A 23,043-nucleotide genomic window follows, 5' to 3' on the forward strand; every position below is an offset into this window, starting at 1 on the left:
CCGACCATCTAATCACCTCTTCATCAGTTGTTGATAGAATAGTTTTAAATCTAAAATGCTTTTTTATAATCTCTACTCATGCTATTAAATGTTAATCTTTGTTTCCACTGTTATACTTAGTTATTTTTGTAAGTTTATTATCTAATAAATAAATATATCTCCAAACAAGTTAAAAAATCAGTCAGCGCCCATATGGGTGAATCTGCGTGGCACTCTTAATATTAGTTTTAATCGCCGACGGGGCCTTATTCATGGTCATCGCCTGAGTACTCGGCGGCATCGAAGGCTGTCCGGGGGGCTGCCCAGGTCTCCCCTGCGGCGCCACCATCATCCCTCCCGAAGTTTGATTAGGTTGCCCATTCGGCGCCGTGCCCATCTTCAACCCTTTGCCCATCCCCACGGCAGCTACAAGGAGATGCGTGTCGGCAACACTAGAGTTCTGTTGGGTGCTCCCACGGGCACTTGACTCCACTTCCCATTCTTCCTTCGCCTTATTCACTAATTCCCACACGTGCGACACCACCTTCTGGTACGCCGTGATTTGTTTCTACAAGAAAAAATTGTGAACCCAACTCGGTTTTAACGGTACTAACCTGCGCGTTATCAAACGTGAGCGTTGACGCTTTATGTTCGAGTTGCATCATTTTACTCTCAGCCATAGGCTCCAATTTTGTGCGGAGATAATCCGGGACTAGATCATGGGCGAAAGTTGTAACGCGGTGCTCCGTCATTTGGGCAAGCTGGTCGTCGCGCTCCGGAGACAACATCAGGGGGAGAACTGTGAGGTTGCGGAGCGCCGGGCACTTGTCATGGCTCAAAACTTTCGAAAGAGACGTGAGCTGTCCTGAGATCAGAGCGTAATTGTCCAAGAAGGTGGGCCAGTTGATAGTTTCATACTCGTTTTCGATTTTGAATATCATTGAGGCGATTGAAGACTTCAGATCGTTGACTCGTTGATTTATCGACTCCAGGGAAGTCTCGAGTTGCTTTTCCTCGCGTTGCTGCATTTTGGGGTGCTTGAACTGTTTACATCGACTTAACCTTAAAATAATGATAGTGACAGGTGACAGGTGACAGGTACCAACATGGCGGAGTGAAGGTCTCGATGTGTTTTTGTTCGAATTAAGTCGATTCGGGTTTTTTTTTGCGTAAAGTTGACTCAAGTAGAAGGGGGTAAGTTATTGGGGAGGTTTTCCAGAGGTGGTTTTATTGAGAAAAAGAGTTTTTGTGAGTTTTTGGTGTCGGCCGGCAGGGTAGGTCGCGCACCTGTCAGTCGTGACGTTCTTCGTTCTTCCCAGCTCCCCAAATCTCATTGAATAGATAAAATGTTACGTGTTTAACGCCAATACGCTGTTGAGCAGTAACAATAGAACGTCCGCCATGTGATGAAACTCCGGAAGTGATCAAAATCAAAAATAATGAGTTTGCAAGTATGATAGCCCCTTTTTTGTCTCATCGTATTACTAATTCAAGTGTTGTAGTATTGGAACATCGTGAGATAATAGCGAGAACATGCGACTGAAACGCACAAATTTAATCCTTGGATCTTTTTTAGTAATTTGGGCTTTGCTTTTGTATTTTGCCTTTTTGACTCACTTGACAACCAAAAGCGAGAGCAACGGAAATGTCGACAAGCAGATTTTGTTTCTTGAACAAAGCATATCAGAGCAGTTCAAAATCAACAGTGACATGATCCATGACGCGAAACGCCTGCTGGATTGGAAGAAGACTCAAGGAGAGACAGGCAGCAATAAACAGAAGGACTTCCATGACTTTAAATTACCTATTCTAGTATTCGCGTGCAATAGAGTCAGCGTCAGTAAATGCTTAGATAGACTGATACAATACCGCCCGGACCCCGACAAGTTTCCCATCATTGTCTCACAAGTAATTCGCTCCATAGCCTCATCTCTATTTTTGTAATTGTTGTGTCTAGGACTGCAATCATGAAGAAACCACTGAAACGATAAAAAAATACGGCTCTCAAGTGTCTCTCATCCAGCAACCCGACCAATCCGACATCCAGGTGCCCCCGAAAGAAAAAAAATTCAAAGGGTATTTCAAAATCGCGCGCCATTACGGATGGGCCCTCAACCAAATGTTTTTCAATTTCAATTTCAGCACTGTTATTATAGTCGAAGGTGTTTTTCGCGCTCGCGTCTTCCTTTGACTCTCATTTTCGTTGCAGACGACCTGGAAGTCGCCCCCGACTTCTTCGAGTATTTCCTAGGCACTTATCCCATTTTAATGCGTGACCAGTCGCTGTGGTGCGTTTCCGCATGGAACGACAACGGAAAAGAGGGTCTAGTGAACGAAAACCGCTCCGACTTGTTGTACCGAACGGATTTCTTCCCCGGTTTGGGCTGGATGCTCAACAAGGCGTTATGGTTGGAGTTGTACACCAAGTGGCCCAGAGCGTATTGGGACGATTGGATTCGCGATCCCATGCAAAGGAAAGGGAGAGCGTGCATTCGACCGGAACTTTCCAGGACCAGGACGTTCGGGAAGACGGGAGTTTCTAAGTAGGTTCCCGGAAAATTGCTCCTTAGGGTTCATTGTTTGTTTTCAGCGGCATGTTCTACGAGAAGCACTTAAAGTACATTAAACTGAACGAAAAGTTTGTGCCTTTTACGAAAATGAATTTAAGTTATTTAGTAAAAGATGTGTATGATAGGGAGTTTATTAAAGATGTTTACCAAAGCGTGATAGTAAGTTACCAGGAGTTGAAAGATGGGAAGGTCGCCCACGAAGGACCCGTTCGGATCATCTATCGCACAAAAGAAGAATATAAGCTGATTACCAAAAAACTGGGGCTCATGGATGACTTCAAGGTATTTTTTTGGGGTGAAAATCCCGATCTAATTTGTTATTTTTTAGAGTGGTGTGCCCCGCACTGCCTATAAAGGAATCGTGACTTTCCACTACGGCGGCCGAATGGTGCATTTAGCCCCAAACTTAAACTGGAAAGGCTACGACGTCACGTGGAGCTAACCTCGATAGTTTCCTAGATACTTAACAAACATTCCCGTGTTTGGTTTGTTTTAGAAACACATTGAAAATGTGGACTGTTGACGTTTTTTTATATTTGAAATTGTGATATGAAATTTTAGGAATAAGTGGCAACTTTGTGAGTTATTTATTGCGAGCGAACTAATGTTGAGTAGATTGTTAAGACTTTTCCTACTTTGACTTGATATGTAATGTTTTTTATTGCTTGGTAGAGACTAAGCTGAAGTTGTACATAACAAAGACGCGCTTCTTCATGTATATAAGAAATATATGAAATTATGGGATATTACTGGGCCACTCCTTTCTCCATTGGACGCATTTTCCCTAGGTGGCCAGAGTTGCGCCATTAAGGCGCGTCTTCCCTCAGAAAAACTTTTATAAACAAAATTTTAGGCGACTTAAACTGAACATGGAATTTTTAGGCTTCAAAAGCGGCCTTAACGTAAGTCTTTTCTGGCCGCAAACATTTTTGGTCGATCTATGGTGGCGCCATCTATCCATAGTTTTGGTATATTACATCAAGATACCGATATTACCCCAATTTTATAATTATTTGGGTAAAATCAAATCGACAAACCGCTATAAAATGCAACAAAGACGTGTTGAGTTAAATTTTGGAAGCTGCAAGTCCAAATATTGAAACCAAACCGCCTTTTTTTAAACCTTTAACGATAAACAACTGTGAACATAGCTCATAGCCTCACTTTCTGACAGCTGTCAAAAACTTGTGTTCTTGCCTTTTTAGTGTTTAAATCGCAAAATTGAGCCATGAACAAGCTGAAAGAAACGCACTACTTCAATTTACCATCGCAGGGCAACATTTATACCATGACCCATTTACAGGCAGCCAATTGCCCCCATAAACTTCTGGTGGCCTCTTTGAAGCGCGATATCTTCTGTATAGAGTACCAGGAGTCTGCTGGGGGGCTCATTCCGACCACCAAAGAAGTCTCTTTTACTTACATTCCAAGTATTTACCTTTCAAATGATTGCATTGCGCTGTAGTAAACCGTTTTTAGGTGGTGCCGAGATTATCTCTGTGGACGCATTTAACAAATCGGCGACAAAAAATGAGTTCGTGATAGGAATAACAATAATTAAAGTAAAAAACGGTTTTATAGGCCCTGACAATAATCCCTGTTTTTTAGAACAGCACTTTATTAGACTCTTTTGAGTTTTATCTGAACATTTACTCAGAATGGGAGGAAACTGACGACTTTAACATCGACAATATCGCGCAAAATTGCCTCAACGTGGAGCTCAGCTTCACCCCTTACCAACTAACCCACACGGATCTAGTTATCTGGGAAGAAGACAAAATCGTGGGGAAAGAAATCGTGTTTTTGTTGTCTGGAAGCGACAACCAAGTCCACGTCTACCGGGAACACACCACGGATCATTTATATAAAGAAGTAGACAATAAGGAATTTTTCCCGGAGTTTGTCAAAACCCCCAGTCCTGTCGTCTGGTTGGATATCTACACCAACGACGATTTCTCCGAGTAAGTAAAAAGTGAGGTTACTGACCTGTCACTTTGACGTTTACCAGTGGCGTATCAAGCGATGATTTTTCAGGAGATTTACTGCAGTGGCGTGCGAGTGCGGCTATGTCCGCGTGACGAAAGTTTGTACGAAAACTAACAAATTACTGTTTAATTTCTCCACGAAACTCAATAATTACATCTCGCATTTGAAGTTGTATTCTGATGAGGCGTGTCTGCCGGTGGGTGACATTTTGGAAAATTTAGATACAGGGCGACTCACTGAAAAAGGCGCGTTGAATTTGGTGGTGGTCAACACAATTCTCCCTCCAATTTTATTCAAGTGAGAGGAAAATAATTACAAACTATAATTACAAACTACTTCTACTTCTGTATTTTAGAGACGTGCAAACTTATGGTCTGAGTAGTTACGTGTCTTTGCCAAGACACGACTACACTTGCGTTTTGACATGTTGCCAAGTTGCGGATGTTGACTTGGACGGAAACGTGGAAATTCTGATAGGAAACAGCTCCGAAGTAAGTTCTTCCAATTCAGTGGTGCCAACTTCAATTTTATTTTAAGGAAATAATGATGTATAAGCACCACCAAGACAAAGGTTGGTGCTTAGAAGAACTGAAAATGTTCGCTTCGCCCATCATCAGCTTGAAATATGAAGACTTGTTGGAAGACGGTGTCGCCGAGCTTGTGGTGCTATCAATGAAAGGAGTCCATTTTCTCCAGTACGATTGTTCCTACGTCGACAAGGTGTTGTCAGAAAAAATAAAAAGTCTCGATTTTTATTTTTTTTATTAGTGAATCCAGGCACAGATAAATTCATTTCGTGGGACTATAATAGCTTAAATGTTACCTACGGCAATTTCAACTTAAGGGCTACAATATGTACAAAAAGTGACTAACAGAAATCACGAAAAAAAAGAAAATAATTTTAACGGGTGCGGTAATTTGTACTCCGGCAATTACAAACGTTTCGAAATTGTATTGTAGAATGGAAGTCGTTCTATTTACATGTAAACCAAACTTGGTTGAGTGTGAATGAGCCTTCAGATGTTGAGCGCGCGGGTTCTGTAATTGTAGAGTACAACTTCCCCGAGAGTTCAAGTTTACAAAAATATTCATTTAATTAGTAACAAGTGTGGTTCTGGTAAACTGACTGGGGGTGTAATGAAACATTGCATTAACAGGTCGATTTATAGTAAATACTTATCATTTTAAGCTAAATCCTAACCAGTCTTAACAATTCACGCATTTGCACTTAACGCAACTGTTTTCAACCGCCTTAAAAAACATGATATGGTACAAACTCCTAGACTCTTCTAAATTCGATATCAAAGTCTTATTCAAAACCACTGTATGTACCACCACAAGTGCAAGTATATACATAATTACAGATACTCATTCATCAAAAAATAACTTCTGAACGTGTTTCTCCTGTCCAGATTTTCGAAAATATACATAATTAGGACTGCTAAAACCGACTACACATACAAAATATAAGATAACGTAGCGATATAAATAAAGCTTTGGTAAACTACGCTACAGCTCCGCAAACTTCGTTCAATCCACGTTGTCTTGGAAAATTAGGCGAACGTAACCGGGGGAGCCCGAAAGGGGCGAAGCACAGAACGGGCACACCGCATGAAAACCGTTCGTGCCGTGCGGAATCGCTACATTGGCCCAATATCTGAAAGTGACGATTTAGACGCACAGTTCAAAAATTTGCTCCTGAAAACGAAAACCAACGATGTGTTCTAGGGCACCACTTTTTTCAAAAACAGTCAAATTTTAAATCATCTTAGGTTGAATTACTATTACAGTGAACATTTGATATAGCCACCCTGTCTGAAAACAATTTTTTAGAACAGTTGCTTTAATCAAAAATCTTGATTATATCGAAATGGATAGATAATATTTAAAAAATAATATTATGGTAAGTTTATGTATATGCAGACACCGAAAGGACAAAAGAGCTAACCTAAAGATAAAAAACAGCTACATTATACACCGAATATGCACAAAACAACCCGGAGAATTTACCAAAAATTATATTTACGAAAAATCAATAATAAATAATTAAGAAATATGGGACAAGGTAACGAGCATAAACAATAACGAAAGAGGTATAAACTGAAAGAGTCACAAATTAAAGACAATTTCTGACGGTACTCAATCAGAATCTATACAAACAAAGAGAGGTAAAATAGTAAAAAATATTAATATTATTAGTGTTAGTAAACAAACAACGAAAAATTAACAATAAAAGACAAGAAACAAATATTAAAGAAATTCCTTGCAAATACAAGTATAGAAAACTACGAAGAATACCAATTGTCAAAAGCAAGAACAAACAGTAAGATAAAACAAGAAAAGGAAAGAACATTAAAAAAATTTAAGAAAAAAATAGCAGGAACTTCCTTCAGAACGATAAACACTGTCCTCTGTTTTTGCATCTTTAACACGGTTATTTTAGCGACTGACAGTTGTTGTGATTATATCAAATGACAGAAACTAAATTAGTTGACAATATCAAAGGTTGCTTAAATCAAACGTTTCTTATATCAAAGGTGACTATATCGAATGTTCACTGTATTTTAAAAAATTATAAAAATTTGAGTATCAATATTAAATTTTTCTTATTTTTTAAACTTTTGATAACTTAGCCGTTTAAAATTATGTATTAATTTAATAAATTACAAAATTCTAGAACGAAAGACAGACTTCAATTTTTTTTTTAAACAAAGCAAAAATTTCCGACACCCATCATTAAAATTTCGGTAATTTTATTGCTACAGCATGAACTTTGGGAAAACTACTACTTTTGAGCCGTGTATTAATTCTACCAAATTGCAAAATTGTAGAGCAAAAAACAATTATTGGAAAATTTAATTTTCAAGAGGAAGCAAAATGTTCGGACATCCACCAGAGATCCAGCACTAAAATTTGTAATTTTTGTAATTTTTGTGTTACAGCTATGAAAATTGGGGAATTTTCTAATTTTCACTCGTATTTAACTTTGGCAAAGTGGAATAAAGCGGACATTCTAGAGATTTTGACTGTACTAAAAAATTATTGACGATTCACACCAACTTACCATTACTTTAATTTTATAGAACATTTATAGGACAATCCGTAATTGCATATTAAATTTTTGTAATCCATTCAGAACTAAACAGTTTTATTTGTGATTTAACCCAAATGTGACAAAAAATCGTTAAGTAAGAAAGCAGAAATGGCTGTATGCCACTAAGAATACTGACTGTTATCAGTATTCGAGGAAGTTAAACATTCTGTCGAGGCCAACTGTAAAACTCGAGGTAAAAATCACAGCGATTCCCACTTTTGTTTTTTGCAACTATTTTGCAACAAGTGTTAATTTTGTAGAAAAAAACTGATATTAAATTGTCAAAATTGCTTTAAAAAACATGTGCATATAAAAAAAAACTTAAATTATTTTGCCAAAATTAAAAAAAAAATGGAATTAATGAAACTTAAATTTACAAATTGTAAGTAATTCAACCTACGATGATTTAAAATTTGACTTCTCTAGAAAGAGGGGGTGCTCTAGAACACATTGTTGGTTTCCGTTTTCATGAGCAATTTTCTTCGAGTAAAATTCTCTTCCGGCGAACTGTGGACGTGCAGCTCACGTATACTCACTTTACGGTTTTTTCGGTGGCCATGTGTCCGCACGGATTGAAGGCGAAAGTTGGGGGACCCGAATCGACATAAAACGCAGGCTCCAACCCCATAAACACTTTGACGACAGGTCCGAGCTGCAAAAACTCATTAAAACGACATCTCCACACATAAAACACTTACTTCGAGACATATAGGACAGCGTCTAGCGCCCTCCTCTTGTCCCCAGTCGTGCAGCCCCTGCACGTGGCCGCAATTCAGGTAGACGTACGGTTGCTGTAAATTATCGTTTGGAGTGACTCTTCGCGGAATGACCAAAGTGTTTAAACCGACGGGACATTGCGGTCTGCCGGCGTTGATCTCGTCGATCTCGCGCTCCAGGTCTCTTTTACTCTGAAAAGGAGCAAGTCAACAAAGGGGACACGTTTTTTCGTTTTACCAACGAGTTAAATAAATATTTATTTCAGCTATTTACTTAGATGCGGTTGATTGAAGTCTAAGTGTGTTTATTTTATCTAGAAACGTATGGGAATATCGACTAAATCTACCAGTTAAAAAGAAAAAAAATCTTTTCAGTGACGACCAAAAAACTAAAACAAGATGTTCTTATAACCACTTCCAAAACTGAGATGTTCATGTAGACACTATTATTGCATGCTGAATCCGTCTTTCCGACATGCCACTGTGACACGTGTCAAATTTGAAATTGATTCAAAAATTCTTTCTAGACACAGGAATACTCCCGTTTTGCCAACATTTGCTTCATTATCATCTAATTATGGCCACGTCAGGAATGAGTTGCTGTAACTGATTTTTGTATCCCAGTATAGCAAGATTGCAGACCTGTCATTTTGACAAATAAATTCTCATAGGTTACGGCAGATATTTACATAACAAATACGGAAAGTGACCAATTTCGCACGAGTGTGAATGCAGATATTACACGAGTGCAAAAAAAAGAACACTTTCCGACGAGTTATGTACACTATTTTTCCTACGACCTTCCATCATCAGGAAGAAAATAAGTCTTGACAACAGTTAATTTCTTTTTTTTTCGAAAACTTATTTTTCTATGATCTCATATAAAAGTGATGTATTCCACTTTCATATGGGGTCGTAAGAAAATAAAAAATTATCACACGACTTGAAACCAAGATTAATCAGCTAAAATTTCACCGTCCTTGATTTTTTTGAGCGCGATTGTACTTCCTTGCCATTGTAAAACGGGCCAAAACCTAATTTCTAAGACGACTTTGTGTATTACTTCGTCCTGAAAGTGTCGGATTTAATAATTTCAGCTCGCTTGTTTATTTTCATGCGTCTGAACGACTAATAAATCTGATCGGAATGTAAACATAACCCCACTTTTATAAACCTAAGAGTGCATTTTCGCGTTATGGCCTTGAATTAAAATCTTAGTCATTTCGAAATTATCTAAAAATACCGCGCAGCCCCCTCGAATTTCAATAAGTCGCTGAAGTGGGCTGTGAAATTACAGTGCAGTGATGCCAATCCAAACAACAGAATTATTTACCGGTGAATTTGAAAGTCCCTCTGCCGACCTCCACAGCAAAGTTGCCCCGCACAGATCAATCAAAGTTCCGTCTTCCAAAATGTTACTTTCATTGTCCACAACTTGGCCTTTCTGTTGCGCCGACCTTGACTCCCTTAGCGAGAAAACGCCGCCTCCGACTGACGTTTCTAACCAGTAACTGCACTTTCCGTCGCCCCCACAAAACGTCCCTTTCGGGTGCATAATCAGGACGCCGTTGGTGGTCAAACCGTCGATTTCGCGGCCGTTTTCTTGCCACTTCGTTGCCTTTTCCTAAGGAAAATAGTTGTTAGTTGGATTAATGTCTTAGGGTCGTCAGACTGGGTGGATCGATTCCAATAAATTTCCACTTTTGGCTGTCAAATCGCTCAACTATTGCTGCGATGGTGCTAGTTACGACATGCATTTTATTCTCAGCGCCAACTGCGGATGGAAATTTAATGGACGAAATTACGAACGTACCCCCAGGAAAATGTTTTTTGAGGTGTCAAAGCCAGCAGCGTATATCCTCGCGATTTTTGGGTTTTTCCTATCGCATAAAATTCGACACGCGAATCTGGAAATTGTACTTTGCATGACCCGCGTTTCGCCGGTTTTATCACCAGGGACTGTGTCCATGACGACGAAGTCGATGGGCGCCTCCGAAGAGCGCCCAATCTGAAAATAAACAAAAAAACGTCAAATTACCCTGGCCAACACGATTTTTGTCGGCCTAAAAAGTTGATGTTATGTAATTTGATCCCCTGAATACAATGGTGACCTTAAAAATTCTCAAACACCTGCAGTTTTTGAGATATACAGGAGGGTGTCACAAAACTCGCGCCCCAGAGAATAAGGAAGAGTGCCGACAGCAATACAGATGGAAAATTTCAAAACAAAAATTGACTAAGTTTAATAGTATTCGAAAACTGATAAAAAATTAACAACCAATCCCGAAACCTTATTCGAGGAGTGGAGTAAAAGGCCATCCTAATGCTCATATGACCACGAATAATAGATGTGTCCTTAGTTACTGATTTTCAAATTCTCTTCAGGTTCGGGATTGGCTACCGTTTTTCGTCTTATCTTGATTATTTTTTGAGTTACAAAATTTTAGTTTTAAAATTTTGGTTCAGAATTGTTGGCTCCATAAGCCCTTTCTCTCTGGGGCGCGAGTTCTGGGACAGCCTGTATAAAAACTCAAGATAATCACTTATTTCTATTGAAAAGATCTTAAAAGGTGAAGAATAATACCAAAAAAAAAAATCTACATTTTTTTTCGTGTTTATTTATATCAAAAACGGTGAACTGAATATGTTTTTGTTACCATGATACCCATAATTATGTAAAAACAATTTATTAAGTAACATTTAAAATATGACTTTGAGTCAATTTTCATAAAAAAAAATTTACTTCGGAACTTACCTTATTTCGAAAAAAAAAATTATAGAATAGAAAAAAAAATCTAATGTTTTTTTTTTAATTTGGTATGAAAAAAAAAAACAAAATGCTCATTACTGCCAGGATACCAAAATTTTCTGAAAAAAGTTTAAACGAAAAAATAATCAGTGTAATAAAAGTGTTTGATTTTTGAATTATGTGTTTTTGTAGCTTTTCATTGTTGTGATGACAACTGCAATCTATGACAACTATGTAATCTATGTGATCTATGACAACTGCAATCTGAGTCAGGACTATCGAACGTAATTTAGACTAATTCAAAATTCTACCTCGCAATTAAGTAGAATTTGGATAAATTTTAACTTTTAACTTTTTAGTAGAATAAGAGAGTTTGTGCCAACGATAACTTCAAACGTGGACAGCCCACTACAAATCTGCAATAAAAATTATTTTTATTTAAAACTAAGACTTCCAGATGGTTAGATGAATGAAAACGACAGAAATTTATATGTACTCGTAGTTCCGAAAATTTTACCATAAAATCTTTATTTTTGAGAACGGTTTCATCGATTTTCATAATATTCTGCACACACTATTTTGAGAAGATTTTCATATCTCAAAATCTAGACGTCCTGGAAAAATTTCAAGGTCACCATCGTGTTTTCCGATCAAAATTACATAGGGTACACTAATTTTTATCAAGCCTACATGATTTAACTTTTATTTTGTCGGCCAGTGTTATTTACAAAATCAAAGCCAACTCAACACAGAGACGCTCAACTGTTTGTCGTTGTGTACTTTGGGCCACCCTTTATTTACCTGGAACATGTCGGTGTCGTCATCCCCTGTATACTCTACTATAACGGCGTGGTTTCTGGACAGTGTGTACGATATCGAGTGCTGATTGGCATCCAAAATGGCTTGTGAAGAGTGAGGCGTCTGGACGACGTAATGCCTTGACCTTTTGACCCCGTTCGCTGTGGGCCTCTTGTAAAGGACAAATTTACTCCGTCTCCTCCCCCGATCGCCCTGAGGTAGAAAACCATTGTATCTGCTCAAAAAGGAACAAAAAATAGTTAACTGTTTTTAATGACAATGAAAGTGCGACGCGGCTTTTACCCGCATAGTAGAAAGCAACAGTTTCTCGCCTTGTTCGTCAATTAAAAATTCCGCAGCAAACTAGATTACCGTCTGGAAACCGCTGACCCAATAAAGTTTGGTACAAGTGACTCCGAAAACTTAGAACTGTCACTTAATCCGAAACCTTACTACCAATATACTCACCCTAAAATGACTAGTTCTCCATATTTTACAAGCTGTTTTGGTTTTTCCGAGTTGGCACTCTCTTGTTCTTCTAGTATGGGAGATTCGGTGCCATCCGATCTGCAAAAAAACCAGTAATTAGCGACGAATCAAGTCGCCTGGTCACGCCCAACAATTAGAATTTTCCCTGTGAGATGAATCATGCCGCGGGTCAAGAGAGCTGTGACAATAAAATTCACATTAAATTACGAGGAAATTACAGAATGCACAAATGCAATTATACGCGGGGTCACGCAGGGGTGCTCACTCGGGCCCGTCCAACCAGTTGTACCAACCCAACTGTGGCTGGCGCGAAATTTAAAACCCTAGAACAAACCCGGTCCTTTGACATCTTGATCCATTGCCGCCTGAAGATTCGGTTTCATGGTCTCGCGAACTGTAACTCGATAGGATTTGATAGTTTTTCCACCGCCCGCCGATTTTCCCGTTGCGCAGACGGAACCAACGGGGGTGGTTCTGCGGTTTTGCGAACGTTTCGATCGGTTTAGATTATTGATTTGTACTTAATTATGCAGGATTACGTTTTTGTTTTAAATAAACGAATAGAATCCCGCGAAATGGCACGGATATAGATTTATTACGGAATTTCGCTAAAAGTGCAGAGGTTGAAACCTTTCCGAATGAACGCAAAAATGTCAAGTGTGGGTTAATTATAGGGACGGTAATCATCAAGTGGGCTAAATACGGGGAGTTTTAGCGTGGTGTTGGTAATACAAGCTGGGGTGTTAAATTTGGATTCCTTTGAGTGGGCGTTGATATTAAAAAGCTCAGGGAGATTCAAACTGGGTCAATCGAGGAGGCTAATTGTCATTTTTTCGCGGGGTCTCCCACGTTACAACCACAGCCGCCTTTCCTAACAATCTCTGGTCCCAGCACGCGAAGATTACATCAAATCCTTTATAATCAAATAAAACAAATAATTAAAATTCGCAACTTCGCGTGTGGCCCAGATGGATATCTCACTAGAATTCTTCTTATTTACTGTTCCAAAAGTGGGCTATGACCTCTCAGTAGGGGTTGATCCACATAATTTGTAACACGCAAAATCAAGCAATCCGCGATAACCATCAAAATTCCCTAGACACGAAAATCTGAGTTATGATTGCAATTTTTTATTCAAAGTGGGACTAACTGTACCTTCACCAAATCGCGAAAATTCGTGTCATAACCTCGAATTTGAAAAAATTGGTAATTAAATTAGACTACATTGTATTTTATCACCAGCGCGTGGTTTTAATCATTGACCTCTGCCCGGGGCAATTCAAATTTGACTTTTTGAACTCGCAGGATGGCCACCCCACGAAACTTCCCTGCTCGTTTCAACTGATCGCGCTTTCGAGATATCCGGTTATCGACCCTTGATGTTAATAGACCGTAAATAGGCCGCGACTCCACGTTTATTCCAGACTGACCAGAATTACCATTCTTACATAAGACGCTCTATTAAAAGCAGCAGCAACGGTCTGGAACCGAAGAGACATTTCCTGAAACTGCAGCAACTTTTATTTTCATCTTCTAACTGTTCAGTTGACCTGAAAACGTTTCCTGGTTGTGGTGCTGCAACACCTGCATCTGATAAAGAGAAAAGATTCGAGATACAGTTGTTGCACTTCCTCTGTTGGGGTATTTTCATGTGTGGCTGTGGCAGAGGCTCCATCACCAAACAATGGTCCGGTTATTAAGCCGGAGAATTACAACTAATTCTATTACGTCTTCGGGTTGAGTGAACGATAATTGCACTACGTGGCCGACGGACTAATGGGGGCCACCACCAAAATTGGAAAAAATGCGCTTTTAGTGGGTGGCCCCCGGCAAACAAAATCTAGGGACTTTCGTTTTGGCAACCCCAGAGCTCCTGGACCACAAAACCGGACGCTGTGGTCACAAAAATCCGCCTTATCTTCTTTTTTCGATTCTGCGTAAATATTAGCAAGAAGAAGAGATAATCTTATCTATTTCCATTACCAGAAATTCCGGAGATTCCTAAAAATAGAGTTCCAGTAGATGGCGAATTCCGACCAAGTTATCGCATTTCTGAAAGCGCGGCCGAGCCGGAGAAGCAATCCCGTTATCTCGGACTTTTTAGAAAAATTCCTGATAATCACAGGTATGAGACGCCACTGATGTGGAACTACTGATATACTGTTATAAATCAGCGTACCTATGGATGTGACAGGACTAATCATACGTTGTTTAAATTTATGACATTTGGTAATTGTAATGGGGTGAGCACCGACGTACGTTTTTGGCCCGGAGCTAACTCGACCACAAAAAACACTTGACAGGCACCGCCTACTGTCTTCACTGTGTAATTATTCTTCGATGTGAAATTAGCGAACAATAAAGTCTTTCGTTAGTCAAAAGTGAAAAATGGTGGTACGACTTCCTTGTGAATATAGCGCTGTGTTGACCTAGGTAACAACACAAACAGGTCGGTGCAGCAGAGTATGAAAAAAATAATAATGCAGACAGACCTTCTTGGAACGCCTGGCGCCGCATCGGACTTCAAAGCCATCGAAATTTGAACACAATGACCGTCCACCTTGATCGTGTCTGGAGTCCCGTTACCGGAAACAAGGTCCGTTTGTCCAATTGTCGATTTTTCCAGAACGAAACCATAAACGCGGCGAAAAGAATTGGTGAAATTGGCTCCGATACCGTCACGTTCTAAAGTCGAAGAAATCCCAGCAATTAGCGAATTCCATCGCTAAGAATTTTTATCACCGCGTCATAGTCATTACCCAAAGAGGTTATTGTTCAAGAACATTAAGTATTCTCGTCGCAAACCGTCGAAATTGTGTCGGGTGAAAGGTTTTCGATCGGTTTTTCGATCCAACGGACATAAAGTTTTCGGGGTCAGATTTAAGAGGTGGAGATAGAAGGAAACACGGAAGATCACGTTTCATTGTTTCATGCAAATTAGAAACTGTACACTCATTGCATTTATTGTTTACATCATGTTGTAATGTTTATTACATATTTTCATCAGGAAGGAAAAAGCAAATTGTCTGAATATCATTTCAACACATTACTATTCACTACACAATGAGATTCCAGAAGGCGGTTTCGAGCATTGCGTGCGGGTTTTTATCACTGGGAGACAAAATGGTTCCGTTTTGATAAGTCGGGCTTAATTAGGTGCTTACTATGTATCAGATTGGAGGGCCAAAGGATTTTACGGCCTGCGAAACAGCCTCCGACAAGACTGACCTGCGGGCGCAAAGACCGAAAAATTAGAATTGGAATAGGCTGCGGAAAATGTGGTGTTTTCTACAAACATCTGTTACGAAACGGTTTTTATTGCCGAACATTAAATATTTAAATGATTACTACTGTTCCAAAAACCCACAACAAACGATAAGACGCGCTTAATTATGCGGAAACTAGAAAAAGTGCTTTAAAAGCTTTCTTACCTATTGATTTTCAGATATTGTTAATGCTGTTTTTTCAGATAAACATCGACATAATCAACTTGTCTATGGACGGTGATACATACATGATGCACCGTATTTCAAATTGATTTTAATCTAGTTACCTTTGGAATGTAATTCGTTTTGTGCCGCTCGCATTGTACTGTGTTTGAACTAGTTCTGTCACTTTAAACTTGACACTTGTCAAACGTCAACATCGCCCATAAAGAAAAAATTTAAACAACAAACACAAAAATTAAGCAGAAGTTGAGTCTGTTTTGTCTCTTCAGTCATCTAGTTGGCTTAGATAAATGTCTATTGTGATATCTACTTGATACACCGTGTTTCAGAATGATTTCCATCTAGTTTTCTTAGGAATGTAATTCCTTTTGTGCCGCTCGCATTGCACTGTGTTTGAACTAGTTCTGCCGCTTTGAACTTGACACTTGCCAAACGTCAAAATCGTCAATAAGGAAAGAATTTAAACCACAAACACAAAATTAAGCAGAAGTTGAGTCTGTTTTGTCCTTCAGCGATCTAGTTGGCCTAGATCAGTGTCTACCTAAAGATTTTTATAAATTATTGTGAGGTTATGTAACCAATGTTCCGATTATTATTATTGTAAAGGGGCATTTTTTAGTTTGTTCGGAAAATCATGAGCGACCAGATAAAATCTTTTTGAAACACGGTGTATAATTCTCAAGGTCACTGAATAGTCAAAAGTGACCCCTAATAATTTGAAAACAAAGGTTCTGAATCAGAGTAGGCGGTGATTAACGCGTAATTAGAATTATGGCGTCACCTCACTAATCATACTTGGAATATGTCTGCTTAAACGTATGTCGGTGATATCTATTTTGAAAATGCAAATGACAGATGACTGTGTTTTGTTCGCCGGTCGAATTGACAACCGCGGAATTTCTCGCAAATGTTACACTGTCAATTTCATTTACGGCCTACTTTATCGTTTTCCGATATCTGGTATTTTCCGCTTTCCGCGCCGTTTTCTCGCAAGAATTCGTTCCGTTTTCTGCGAATCACTGAAATTCGCGTCGACTTTTTCCGTGAATGATGATTTGCGCAAAAATGATTCACCTCAAAGTCATTATCTCATCTTTGTCAAGTCATTGTTGGTCTTTTATTAAAATTTACGGCAATCTTTATCAAGCGTCGCCTTCTTGAGACGTAAATATCCCAACCTTTGTCAAAACAAAAACACAGCGTTTTCATTGTTTTGCCACAGTGCAACGCTCTCTAGATAAAACAAAAAAAATCACCACTGGAGCGTAAAACCGTCGCGTCCTTTTGAGATTAATTCGGTGAAAGTGACGGATTAATATTAATCGCACAGTGCCGTATTGAAATATTTACGCGTTTTTACGGCACGTACCGGCATGAATTTTTAACGCATATTTTCGGTGCGAGGGTCGCAAATTGCGTTAGGGACGTCACAGACACACAACACGAAACGTGATAAATACTTGATAAATATCGAATCGGACAGATACTTGAAGCAGCACATCGGTGGAAGAACTAATTTCGTAACTAATTTTCATCAGCCTTGCACAAAATTGTAGCTTAAATATTGACGAGGCGAATTATTGACGGTGCGATAACGAAGAGTGTTTGCTGGTAGCGGCGCTGACGACAAAAAAAGTTTGTTTAAGAGATAATTGCCGGTTTACGGTGATAATCACCGGACGACCCATTTCCAGAAAGAAAGGAATTCGAAGGCGGCGGTGGAACACCTCACCTTTACGTGATTAAGAGTATCGTTCGAATTTACGAGCGATAAATAAAAATTGACGTTGTTTTACGTTGATATTATCAGGTTTTGTCGTAAATTTCCATAAACATCGATTGGGGAGCAGAGACAAAGCGAAGCCAACGCGCACTTCGCTTTGTCTATTTTTGCTTTTAACCGTGGCTACCATGTTTGGATAAAGATTGATTTCTTTTATGATTGATGGGGTTTGGATGTTGCAAAAACTGGGACGGGAGAAACTCGCCACCGAGGAGTACAGCACGACCGCCGCGTTTGACAGAGCTGAAACCCATCGAGAACGTGTGGTGGCATTTTTTCGCGCAACTGTATAATGTACAACGTGTTCGCCAACAATAACAACACAGAATGATGCTCATAACTTCACTTTTATTGCGCCTAACAATAAATGCGCCGACTATTCAAACAAAAATAAAAGAGTGTTAGTATCAAACAATAAGGAGAATTTAATGAGAGTAAACGGGGAAATAAATACCACGTCTGGGTCTACGACACGACTACTTCCCGGGCAAAAACCACAACCGCAAGACCTTGACCAAGTCGATCTGTTTTAAATTTGTGCAAATATTTGCCAACTTCAACTTCCTCTTGCAACAAAGCGATGGAAATGAGGTTAAAATTCGAAACACCGCTCTTTTAAGAAAGCACGACTGTTTACTTTTAAAATATCAATGTGTAAGCGAGTGATTAACATTTCTGGGGCAAGTTTCATGTTGAGAAACCGTAATCATAAAAACAGTGAGCACGTGTTTTCTGTATATTCCATCAAATGATTCGTATTTTATGAGTCATTAATCAAGTTGGGAAAAGCTGGGCGATTTTCGGGTCACCCCTGTTCATTATGTTCGACATTATGTCCAAGTGTGTGCTTCGTGACGAAACGTCTAAAAACAAGCCATTAAAATGTTATGAAAAGTTTCCTATCGCTTGTCAATATTTAACGATTGCATGTACGAGTAAACAGTGCCGGTATTATCACTGAAATTAGTTATTTAAAGTATTCGTCTGACCGGGGATTATTGCAGTTAAAATACAATAGCAATTGTTAAAAAATTATGACCCGAGGACGTGCACGTGCTAAACGAGGTATCCATTTTTACAGAAAGAAATTTGAACCCATAGAATCAAAATTTATGGGTGTACAAGAAGTGCTAATTTAATTATCTGTAGTGTTAGAATTAAATTTACATTTCTTGGTACTCTAAATACACACAGTGTGATCCAATTTTAACTAGCAGTTGGCTTTAACGTCGTAGCTTACACCACAGCAGCAGTTTTGACCAGGGGTTAAAACTTCTCAAAAATGGCCTACACTTGACTTCCTTCTGATTTCATCCAACTTCCCCTTATTTCCTTGTGATTTTGTCCAACTTTCCCCTTATTTCCTTAAACTTCCCCTAAATTCCTTGTTATTTCGTCCAACTTCTCCTTATTTTCTTGTTATTTCGTCCAACTTCCCCCTTATTTCCTTGTTATTTCGTTAAACTTCCCCTAAATTCTTTGTGATTTCGTCCTACTTCCCCTTATTTGCTTATTATTTCGTAAAACTTCTCCTAAATTCCTTGTAATTTCGTACAATCTCTACTTATTTCCATGTAACTTCGTCTAAATTTCCCTGACTTCTTAGTGTTTTCGTCCAACTTCCCCTTATTCCCTTGTGAATTCGTCCAACTTCTCCCTTATTTCCTTGTGATTTCATTAAACTTCCCCTGAATTCCAGTTCCAGTTTTGGTCCAACTTCCCTTTATTTCTTTGTCATTTCATAAAACTTCTCCTGATTTCTCTAAAATTTTGCCCAACTTCTCCTGATTTCCCAAAGATTTCGTCTAACTTCCCCTGATTTCCTATTGATTGCTTTTAATGTCTTAATGATTTCCCCTGATTTTCTAGCGATTTCCCTGAATTCCAAACGACTTGCCCTGATTTTCTAACACTGATTTCTTAGGGAAGTTGGCCATTTTAGAATTTTGTCAATTAAAAATATGATCAAAATAACATACGATGTCCGAAACAATTGAACAATAAATAACAATGGAAAACTTGGGTTTTATCGCAATCTTGTGGTTATTTCCTACCATATCGCTAAAACAAGTGATTTCTGTCATGGTAACCGAACGTGCCCACTCTTAATTTGGTACAATTACGAGTAACAAAGTCGTGGGTACCCAATGTAAATGCAGCTTTACTGTCGGTAATAGAAGGCTGCTTTAGATAACTTGTCCCTTGGCTTCCCTCTTTTTTTGAAAAATAATGAAGATGTGTTTGGTTTTATAGAAGATATCGTGATTGTCTGCGTTTTCCGTCCCCAATCCCCCCAGTATCGAGCGTTTCGAGGGTAAATTCCTCTAGAATTAAAACCGCCGTTACCCCCCCGGCAGTCACGTAATTTTAATAGAATTTGTAATTTGATGAAATAGTGTCACGTAAGGTCCCCATTCCGTTACAACGGCAACGAAAGTTGCGTGAAATCCAAACAAACTCCGAAGGTCGTGTAAACGCCCCTTTAGACTTTCGGAAAATGCAGCCGGCGTGTATTTCGAACGTGACATTTGGCGCCGCGATGGCCCTTATTGTCACAACAATCATGACAAAATCAATAACAATATCGTCGCTGTCAATCACAATCAACCCACCTCTTGACCATTTCTGAAGCCGTCTTAAACAGTTTGCTGGTGATTGTCGGATGCGATATACATAAAAGCGTGCACTAAAAATATCACTCAACTCGCTTCACTGAAAGATTCACTAGAATGGATTCTTGTTTACGTGACAGCATGATTGGGTATCACTGGAACACGCACTTCACTAGGCACGGCCGCCTTCGATGCACTGGAAATTTGCCGGCTGGGACGCTGTTTCTGCGCGAAAGTGACGATTTCAACGGTTCACGAGGAAAGTACCAACTGCGAATGGGAAAAACGTGAACGGTTCACGCACCAACACGTACCGACTCCAACGCTCTCGCCGCTTTTCTCGACAACAATGGCGCGATCGGGAAACGTCAATCGTGGGGGACGGTGAGATGTAAACATTGGCCACGTGGCGCCATCTATGCGACGGTAGCCGAAGCACAAGAAAAGCGCAGATAACTTCATTGCAAACGCTAGTTTTTAAATATTTTTAAATAAAACCAACGCGGAAATTTGCACTTTTTGGTTACTATTTCTGCAATTTAACAAAATATGACAATATGTCAAGGCTAGGCTTTTTTTTTAGTCCTCAAATCAATTAAAGTCCGTTTTTTTATTAAAAAACCACCAACACCGCACTCTCCCACCACTTTACAACCGGCAACGTCATCGATGGTGACTTTTTGATGATAAAATCAAATAGGCTAGTTGCCTAATTGACAATTTCATTACACAAAACGGCCTTTCAGGTTGTGCCGAGTCTTTTCACTATTAAATCCTTTGATTTGCAATCCAACAGGCTGCAAAAGAAAAGTTTTTAACGGAAACACTGCCTAATTTTCAGAAATGTCAAAAATTTGACAACTATTTTTTCACCAAAAATCTCTCTAGGCAACGTTGCCGGTTGTAATGCAGGGGAAGATTGCGGTGTTGGTGGTTTTTGAAAAAAAAAACGGACTTTATACATATAAATTATAAATTTTATTTATACATATAAATAGTTATTTATGTGCCAAGGACAAAAAGTGTTTCTATTTTGGCCGAGCTTTATATTAATGGTTGAGACGACAGTCGAAGCCAGAAACAAGGGGAAGATAAAGATATCTCGATTTTTGTAAAAAAAATTGCACAATAGAAGTGAATTTTTTTTCCGAGATAAGTAGCCTATAATCAATTTCAAAATTGCCACGTTAACAGAAAAATAATCACAATACAAACGTACAATAAAATTTTGCGGTAACTGTATGTACTGGACACCTATTTTCCTACTAAAAATATAGAAAAAAGAAGTGTTTTTACTCTTTTGTTTCCAGTTTTTTTAAGCATGCTTTGGAATGGTAACAATTCAACTTTAAATAGATCTTTTATAAACAAATTTGGTGGTCTAATAGACATAAAAAATTCTCAAAAATGTTTGTGGAAATATTTTTTTTGTAAAGGCGATTTGACACGATCACATTTTTTCTCAAATTTTTACGAATAATAATTATTAGATGGCGTAACTGGTACGGACAAAAATGAAAGCGGCCAGAAAACAGTAATTTTTCGTCCGCATTTGAGAACTGAAAATTCAGTTTGTAGTTAAAGTCGCCTTATATCAAGTTTTTTCACAAACAATCAACGCCAACTTAATGGGTTTATACAAAAATTTTAATTACAAAACAAATCTAGGGTGTCTAAAAATAAAAACAAATATTAAAAGTTTGGTTATTCTTAGAGGTCGTTTACACGCATCGCAAAATTTTATACAATTTCTTGTATCAAAGTTAACAAAAGTGATTTGTGCTGTTAATTTGTTCACGTTTTTCACGATACATAATTTGATAACAACATTTTTAACATTTCTTCACTTCACGCCTACTGAAACTGGCAGTGGAAAACGCCTAAACCATATTTTTGGATCAAAAACTTTATTTCTTGACATTTTGAAACACAGAATCTGCGAAATTACATTACAGAAAACGTCAGTGCCTTTGATCTAGGAATCATAAAAAACTGGAATCTGTCCTCGATTCGTGGTTACATAAAATAAAAAGTCCGGTCCTGTAATAAACCACAAATTTATGCATTGCCCGTCATTACGTAATAATGCAATTTTCAAAATTCAAATTTCTGAACTTTTTCAACCCAAAGGTATTAAACCTGCGGCATTTGAACTATTTATTTGTTTCCATTTAAGAATGACTCATCCAACGCCGCCGCTGTGCACATAGTTAAAACTCGAGCAAAATTTTTATTAGTTAAACTTAAACTAGAAGCTAATAGCTAATAGCTAAAAATTAGTGTCATTTTGTCAAGTAAACAAGCAACATCTGGATCAAAATCAAAAAACAAATAAGATAATTTCACAACTTACAATTTCATTTTTTTGATCAACATATTTTCACCTTCTTCGCCGACAGTCATCCACTCAATTTCGCAATAAACATTAACTAAAACCCCCGAAGGAATTTTCTTGGGTTGCATTTTCTTCTTGTACATGATAATCCACATTCACCACCGAAACTCACGAAAACTACTACAACAAATTGGAATAAAATCTTGAAGCATAAATCCATTCTTGAAAGTCTTGTTACGACCTGCGAGGCATTGCTTCAACTTGTCAAAACAAAGAAGCGACGTGCTTTTTCGCGTATTTTGAACAACTATGAACTCGTCGCAGAAAAGTCGAAGATTCAAGGCACTTCCGACGAGCAAAGAAGCCGCTATTGGTGCGATAGAAAGTGAAGAATGATTCAGCGCTCGCCGTCCACCAATCTGACGAGTTGAGACTTGTTTAAATGCGGCTGGAGTAGGAGGGTGGAGGAATGAAGATGATGCA

General features: G+C 38.7%; 4 protein-coding genes across 7 annotated transcripts; 2 read left to right on the forward strand and 2 right to left on the reverse strand.

Moving 5' to 3' along the window:
- Nucleotides 1-181: 181 nt before the first annotated feature.
- Nucleotides 182-1,120, reverse strand: MED8 (mediator complex subunit 8). Its single transcript, XM_088029159.1, has 2 exons — nt 594-1,120; nt 182-547 (listed from the first exon to the last, which is right to left on the reverse strand). Exons 1-2 carry the CDS (start codon nt 1,005-1,007, stop codon nt 182-184), a joined length of 780 nt encoding a protein of 259 aa, XP_087885285.1. The 5' UTR covers nt 1,008-1,120.
- Nucleotides 1,121-1,322: 202 nt separating this feature from the next.
- Nucleotides 1,323-3,295, forward strand: Mgat1 (alpha-1,3-mannosyl-glycoprotein 2-beta-N-acetylglucosaminyltransferase). The gene is made up of 6 exons (XM_088050906.1): nt 1,323-1,430; nt 1,482-1,887; nt 1,937-2,141; nt 2,189-2,522; nt 2,570-2,831; nt 2,878-3,295. Exons 2-6 carry the CDS (start codon nt 1,513-1,515, stop codon nt 2,989-2,991), a joined length of 1,290 nt encoding a protein of 429 aa, XP_087907032.1. The 5' UTR covers nt 1,323-1,430; nt 1,482-1,512; the 3' UTR covers nt 2,992-3,295.
- Nucleotides 3,296-3,657: 362 nt separating this feature from the next.
- Nucleotides 3,658-5,303, forward strand: LOC148181940 (KICSTOR complex protein kaptin-like). The gene is made up of 6 exons (XM_088050721.1): nt 3,658-3,979; nt 4,029-4,111; nt 4,158-4,510; nt 4,584-4,832; nt 4,891-5,026; nt 5,073-5,303. The coding sequence occupies exons 1-6, from the start codon at nt 3,778-3,780 to the stop codon at nt 5,301-5,303; spliced, it is 1,254 nt and encodes a 417-aa protein (XP_087906847.1). The 5' UTR covers nt 3,658-3,777.
- Nucleotides 5,281-22,717, reverse strand: Pli (E3 ubiquitin-protein ligase pellino). Of its 4 annotated transcripts, none has more exons than XM_088041018.1 (8): nt 22,579-22,717; nt 12,361-12,459; nt 11,896-12,127; nt 10,159-10,353; nt 9,679-9,969; nt 8,328-8,537; nt 8,166-8,281; nt 5,281-6,192 (listed from the first exon to the last, which is right to left on the reverse strand). In XM_088041018.1, the coding sequence occupies exons 1-8, from the start codon at nt 22,713-22,715 to the stop codon at nt 6,066-6,068; spliced, it is 1,407 nt and encodes a 468-aa protein (XP_087897144.1). In that variant the 5' UTR covers nt 22,716-22,717; the 3' UTR covers nt 5,281-6,065. The 4 variants fall into 4 exon arrangements, with proteins under 4 accessions (XP_087897144.1, XP_087897083.1, XP_087897202.1 ...); XM_088040957.1 differs by having other exon boundaries at nt 11,896-12,130; XM_088041076.1 differs by lacking the exon at nt 22,579-22,717 and adding an exon at nt 20,226-20,613 and having other exon boundaries at nt 11,896-12,130.
- Between the last annotated feature and the right edge of the window lie 326 nt (nt 22,718-23,043).

The sequence above is a fragment of the Gnatocerus cornutus genome, chromosome 1, assembly GCF_029298725.1.
Source record: "Gnatocerus cornutus isolate USDA-ARS CGAHR chromosome 1, icGnaCorn1.1, whole genome shotgun sequence".
In the NCBI taxonomy this organism is placed as follows: domain Eukaryota; kingdom Metazoa; phylum Arthropoda; class Insecta; order Coleoptera; family Tenebrionidae; genus Gnatocerus; species Gnatocerus cornutus.

Excerpts from the sequence above, each read along its gene's own strand:
- MED8 (XM_088029159.1), bottom strand. The coding sequence starts at position 1,007 with ATGCAGCAACGCGAGGAAAAGCAACTCGAGACTTCCCTGGAGTCGATA. Across the intron at positions 548-593 it reads TCACGTTTGATAACGCGCAG|AAACAAATCACGGCGTACCA; the intron begins GTTAGTACCGTT and ends TTTTTCTTGTAG.
- Mgat1 (XM_088050906.1), top strand. The coding sequence starts at position 1,513 with ATGCGACTGAAACGCACAAATTTAATCCTTGGATCTTTTTTAGTAATT. Across the intron at positions 1,888-1,936 it reads TTCCCATCATTGTCTCACAA|GACTGCAATCATGAAGAAAC; the intron begins GTAATTCGCTCC and ends TGTTGTGTCTAG. Across the intron at positions 2,523-2,569 it reads GGGAAGACGGGAGTTTCTAA|CGGCATGTTCTACGAGAAGC; the intron begins GTAGGTTCCCGG and ends GTTTGTTTTCAG.
- LOC148181940 (XM_088050721.1), top strand. The coding sequence starts at position 3,778 with ATGAACAAGCTGAAAGAAACGCACTACTTCAATTTACCATCGCAGGGC. Across the intron at positions 4,112-4,157 it reads TAGGAATAACAATAATTAAA|AACAGCACTTTATTAGACTC; the intron begins GTAAAAAACGGT and ends CCTGTTTTTTAG. Across the intron at positions 4,833-4,890 it reads CTCCCTCCAATTTTATTCAA|AGACGTGCAAACTTATGGTC; the intron begins GTGAGAGGAAAA and ends TCTGTATTTTAG.
- Pli (XM_088040957.1), bottom strand. The coding sequence starts at position 22,715 with ATGTGGATTATCATGTACAAGAAGAAAATGCAACCCAAGAAAATTCCT. Across the intron at positions 12,131-12,360 it reads GGAGAACTAGTCATTTTAGG|CAGATACAATGGTTTTCTAC; the intron begins GTGAGTATATTG and ends TTCCTTTTTGAG. Across the intron at positions 6,193-8,165 it reads GCCACCGAAAAAACCGTAAA|ATATTGGGCCAATGTAGCGA; the intron begins GTGAGTATACGT and ends CGTCACTTTCAG.